Genomic DNA, 5,459 nt, shown 5'->3' on the forward strand with positions numbered 1-5,459 from the left:
GCAGCAAACTCACATGGAAAACGTCATGTATGCGAGCACCAGTAGGTAGTTCCAAACGGTAAGTAACAGGTCCGATGCGTTCAAGTACCTTGAAAGGACCATAATATCTTCGAGCCAACTTAGCCGATAAAGGGCGTGCCACCGAATGTTGTCGGTATTGCTGCAACTTCAATAAAACCAAATCTCCTATCTCAAATTGGACATCACGACGATGGCGGTTAGCGTGAGAACGCATACGATGCTGAGCTCTTTCCAGATTCCGACGGAGATCAACTAAAAGACTCCTGCGCTGACGTATCAACTCAGCGACAACAGGGGGCGTTGTGCGCGACAGTGGAGCAGCGATCAAGGGCGGTGGCTCGCGGCCATTCAAAGCATGAAATGGAGAAGTCCCGAATCCTTCGTGATAGAGACAATTGAATGCTAACTCAGCCTAAGGAAGTAAGTTCGCCCATTTCGAGGGTTTGTACGCCGTAAATACTCTCAAGTATTGTTCGAGACCCCTATTTCGGACCTCTGTCTGACCATCTGACTGTGGATGATATGTTGTGGTAAAATGCAATTTTGTGCCACTCAAGTTTAACATATTCACCTAAACAGCATTCAAAAAGACCGTGTCACGAACAGAGACCAAAGTTTTTGGAAAACTGTGGTGCTTGACTACGGTATCAATAAAAAGTAGCGCGACACGCATAGCATCAAAACGTGTAGGTAGAGGAGTGTAGTGAGCGTACTTAGTAAGTCGATCAACGACTACCATGATTGCAGTATAACCTCTCGACGGAGGAAGGCCAGTTATGAAATCCATCGAAACATCTTCCCAAACCTTAGAAGGAATAGACAGCGGCTGAAGTAATCCGGCGGGCTTTTGGGTAGAATATTTAGTTGTCTGGCAGTCAACGCAAGTTGCCACAAATTTTTCCACATCTTTGCGCTTCTTCGGCCAAAAGAATGACATGGCCAAACGACGAAACATACATTCTACCCCTGGGTGACCAGCTGTGAGTGTGGAGTGATGCTCATGCAAGAGGTCCAGCCGTGACGGGGACGAGGCATCCACATAAACCCGACGATTATAGTAGATAAGACCATCACAATAAGATAAATGAGAAGGGGTTGTTCCATCACTAATTGAAGCTACTATCTGTTTCAGCTTTGGAGAAGTGGCTGTCTCATGTCGAAGCTTGTCAAAAATAGCAGGTAATGGATGAACCAAGGCTGTGAATAATGATGCAGTTTCTGCTTCAAGAATTTCAACACGAGAAAGAGCATCTAATGCTTTGTTGGTGGAACCCTTTTTATACTCGATCCGAAATTTAAAACCCATTAATTTTCGAATATAAAAATGTTGGTCCGGGGTCTGGACTACCTGCTGTAGGAGTTCAACTTTTCTGATCACTGTGTATTATAAACTCTCGTCCCAATAGGTATTGTCTCCATTTTTGCACAGCTTCAACGATGGCATACAATTCTTTGTGATAGGTAGAAGCACTTCGACGACGTAGGCCCAATTTTTTGCTGTAGAATGCCAATGGATGCTCGTCTTGAAGTAAAACAGCCCCGATACCAACGTTTGATGCATCTGTCTCTAGGTAGAAGGGCTTGTTAAAGTCTGGTAGATGGAGAACGGGTGCTGTTGTCATCGCAAATTTCAAAGCAATGAAGCTATCCTCGGCTGATGTAGACCAATGAAATGCATCTTTTTTAAGCAGCTTAGTCAGTGGTGCTGCAATCATAGCATAATGTCGGATAAAATGACGATAATAACCTGTAAGACTGAGAAATCCACGCAGTTGCTTAATATTTTTTGGCGTCGGCCAAGCTGACATTGACTCAATCTTCTTGGGATCTGCTTTGAGCACACCATCCATAATAAGATGTCCTAAATAATCAACGGAGTTGCTGCAGAAGGAACATTTTGATAGTTTTACAAAAAATTTATGTAAAGCCAAAATTGATAAAACCTCTGAAAGATGGATAGCATGTTCCTCCAAAGTTGCACTATAAATAAGGATGTCGTCAAAAAAGACGATCACAGATTTCCTCAAGAATTGCTTGAAAATAATATTCATTGTTGCTTGGAACGTTGAAGGTGCATTTGTCAAACCAAACAGCATCACTAAGAACTCATAATGACCCTCGTGAGTACGAAAGGCCGTCTTGAAAACGTCATTGTGATGCATCCGGATTTGGTGGTACCCCGATCGAAGATCCAGCTCTGTGAAAAAGCATGCCGCCCCTAACTCATCAAATAATTCATCGGCGGTAGGAATGGGGAAATGATTCGGAACGGTGGCTGTGTTTAGAGCTCTGTAGTCAACACAGAATCTAAAAGTGCCATCTTTCTTGCGAACCAAAAGGACAGGAGATGAAAACGAGCTCTGACTGTGGCGAATAATACCTTGATCCAACATTTCTTGCACCTGATGCTCGATCTCATTCTTTTGAATGTACAGATATCTGTACGGACGGACATTGACCGGTTTTGTGTTGGGTAGGAGATGTATACGGTGGTCAAATTGTCGAGCTGGTGGCATACCTGTAGCTAACTGAAAGACTTCACAATGAGATTGCAAAGCATTGCTGATTAAATCAGGCAGATCAGTTGGAAAACAATTATCCGTGCTGCTCTGCGATGAAGTGGTGTCGTCGGTCAGTGAGAATAGCTCATAAATATCATAGTCAGATGGCTGCCTGAAAATCATGGACATTGGATTGAGAGAGATCCGAAGTGGTCTCGGATAGTCTGCCTTTAAGCATATATGAACATCCCCTCTAAGAAACTCCATAGTGCGTTCCACATAGTCATGAGTGACCCGTCCCAATGATTCCAACCAAGTCATGCCCAATATAATATCCGGTCCGTGGATAGGAAAAATATACAGGTCAACAAGAAAAAGAACATCCTGCATCTTCAACTCAGTTACGCGAGTGACGTGGGAGCAGAGAAGTGAAGCCCCATTTCCAACGTACACTCGAAATGGTGAAATGGATGTTAAAGGAAGACTGAGTTGTTCGGAAATCCGAGGGTGTATAAAGTCATGAGAGCTTCCTGAATCGACTAACACTCGGACCGTAGTACTTCTGATGTCGCCAATGAGACTAATGGATTTAGACCGTACCTGACCGTCGATGGAATGGACTTGAGAAATATCGGCTGTGATCAAGTCAGGATCATCTTGATCCACATCTATAGGAGGATCTGTTTCTTGAATATCATCATCCGTTCCTATATAAGCCAAAAAATTGCGTTTACACGAATGACCGGGAGTCCATCGTTCATCACAATACCAACAAAGACCTTTCTTGGATCTATCCGCCTTCTCTTCACGTGACAGACGAATGACAGGCAATTTAGAATGGTCTGGACCCGAGTTTGGTGAATACCCCGATTTGCCTTGATAAAGTCCGGCAGACTGTGGAGGACCTTGAGTAGATGATGATCCAGTATTGAAACGCGAATCTCTAGATTGCCACGGTCGACGTTGAAAACCAGAAGAATGTGTCAACCGATCGTCATTGCATGCTGATAATTCCTGTGCCAATGCAAAAGCCGAAGCAAGTGTAGGCGGACGATGCAACTTTACTTGTCGCTGGGTCGGTTGCTTTAAGCCAGCTATATAAAATGGCAATAGGGTTGACTCCGGTACACCAGAAATCCTATTCAATAGTTTCTCAAATGCCGCTTGATATTCGGCAACACTTCTCGTCTGGCAAAGTTTGGATAGAAGGCCAATATAACTCTCATAGCAATGGGGATCAAAACGTTGACGAACGTCCTCTAAAAAATCATGCCAGGTAACAAACATATTGTTAGCACGATAATTAAATATCCAGTCAGCAGCCGGAGGGTCGAACATCATGACAACGTAATGTAGGTGTTGCACACCGGGCATCTGCACATGATCAAAATAATATTGAACACGCGCTATCCAGTTTGCTGCATCGGAACCGTCAAAACGCGGTGGATCCATTAAGACACGAGGTGTGAAATCAAATCCCTGTACGTTCTGTGGTCGAATGGGTGGCAGATCCCAACAAGATGGACCGAACGAGGGGTTCAGATTCGGCAAATCCCAACTTGTGTTATGGCGAAGAGGACCTGGTGTAGAGTGTGGAAGAGTAGCAGTTGAATTCCACCCAGAGTGAGGATGATTTCCACCGTAATTGGGATGTGGGCGATTATTGGTGGAGTATGGTAGTGGCGGTTGAGTGTGGGAGTCAGGCATAATGTTAGAAAAACGGTTTGGAATCATATTGGAGTGGGCGGTTGGGCGTATAGGATGTCGGTTATCTGTAAAACCGTAAGGTTCTGGAAACCCAGAAACTGCAGCATTGTCTGGTAAAGGCATCTGATCAGTATGTCTGAACCGCGGTAATCCGTATGGTGGGTCAGGATCGGGCAATGCCGATGGACGGTTGATCTCGATGCGACGATCGGTGTTATCCATTCGAGCTTCTAATTGTCGAATAGTGGAGAGAATTGTGTTCATCGTGACAGCGTTAGAAGCTGAAGATTGACCTTCTTCCAATGAAGAAATTGGTGGAGGACGCTCTGTTTCTGATGATTGTGGCATTCCCACCTGTTCGATGCGGCCAACTCCTGAATTTGGGCGAGACATAAGAACCAATGAAAGCACCAAAATGATAAGGTAAACGTCCTTATCAGAGATCAGCGGCTGGATTCTGATGAAAAATGGAAAGAAGGAGCTTCGCAGACTCTAAATCTATCGAACACTCTTGTGTTTGTCAACTTTTCAACGAGAGAAAAAGAAACAGGAAAACTGAAATAGAGCTTGTTATTTTCATAAAACTTAAGTAAACAAGTCAAGTCTCTATTTATACTAAGGACCCTAGGGTGGTTTGACTCTCTTTTGCGATCCGGGAAAGAACCACATAGAAAACCCGGAAAGGAGCTTATAATTATATGCTCGACACTCTATCCTATTACAACTTACATAATTAAAATAAAACAGAGTACTTATATAGAAATATGAATAATAACAACTTCTATCGTCGAACATAATCTTGATAGCGTTCTGGCGGCTTGATTCACGACGAGGCTTCTGGTTCTTCATGTTGGCTTCCAGCTCGGTCGTCTCCGTTGGTGGCTGTGTAAGGTCTTCATCTCTGTCCTGTGGTGGAATGGTTCTAGACGTATCAGATAGTTATGCTTGACATGGTAGACGTAGAAGAATTTCCACTATTATCGAGCTCATCGAGTTATTTTATTTTGTAATTGACATGCAAGCTAAAGAGTTAAATCAACGTTTTGATGTAGTTAACACACTTACTTTAATGCATGACAATTTCGAGTCTAGAGATTCATTTTTCGCATTTGATTCAGATAAGTTGTTTCACCTTGTTAGCTATTATCCACTTAGAAATTTCTAAAGTTTCTTTGAATGAGCTTGAAAGTTAACTTAAAGCTTTATCTTTGATGTGCAGATAGATCAAAT

The 5,459-nt window shown here is 43.2% G+C and overlaps 1 protein-coding gene across 1 annotated transcript; it reads right to left on the bottom strand.

Annotated features, from left to right (window-relative positions):
* Window positions 1-1,382: 1,382 nt before the first annotated feature.
* Window positions 1,383-4,622, bottom strand: LOC125189916. Its single transcript, XM_048087135.1, has one exon. It carries the CDS (start codon window positions 4,620-4,622, stop codon window positions 1,383-1,385), a length of 3,240 nt encoding a protein of 1,079 aa, XP_047943092.1.
* Between the last annotated feature and the right edge of the window lie 837 nt (window positions 4,623-5,459).

This window comes from Salvia hispanica, chromosome 5, assembly GCF_023119035.1.
Source record: "Salvia hispanica cultivar TCC Black 2014 chromosome 5, UniMelb_Shisp_WGS_1.0, whole genome shotgun sequence".
NCBI classification, from domain to species: Eukaryota; Viridiplantae; Streptophyta; class Magnoliopsida; order Lamiales; family Lamiaceae; genus Salvia; species Salvia hispanica.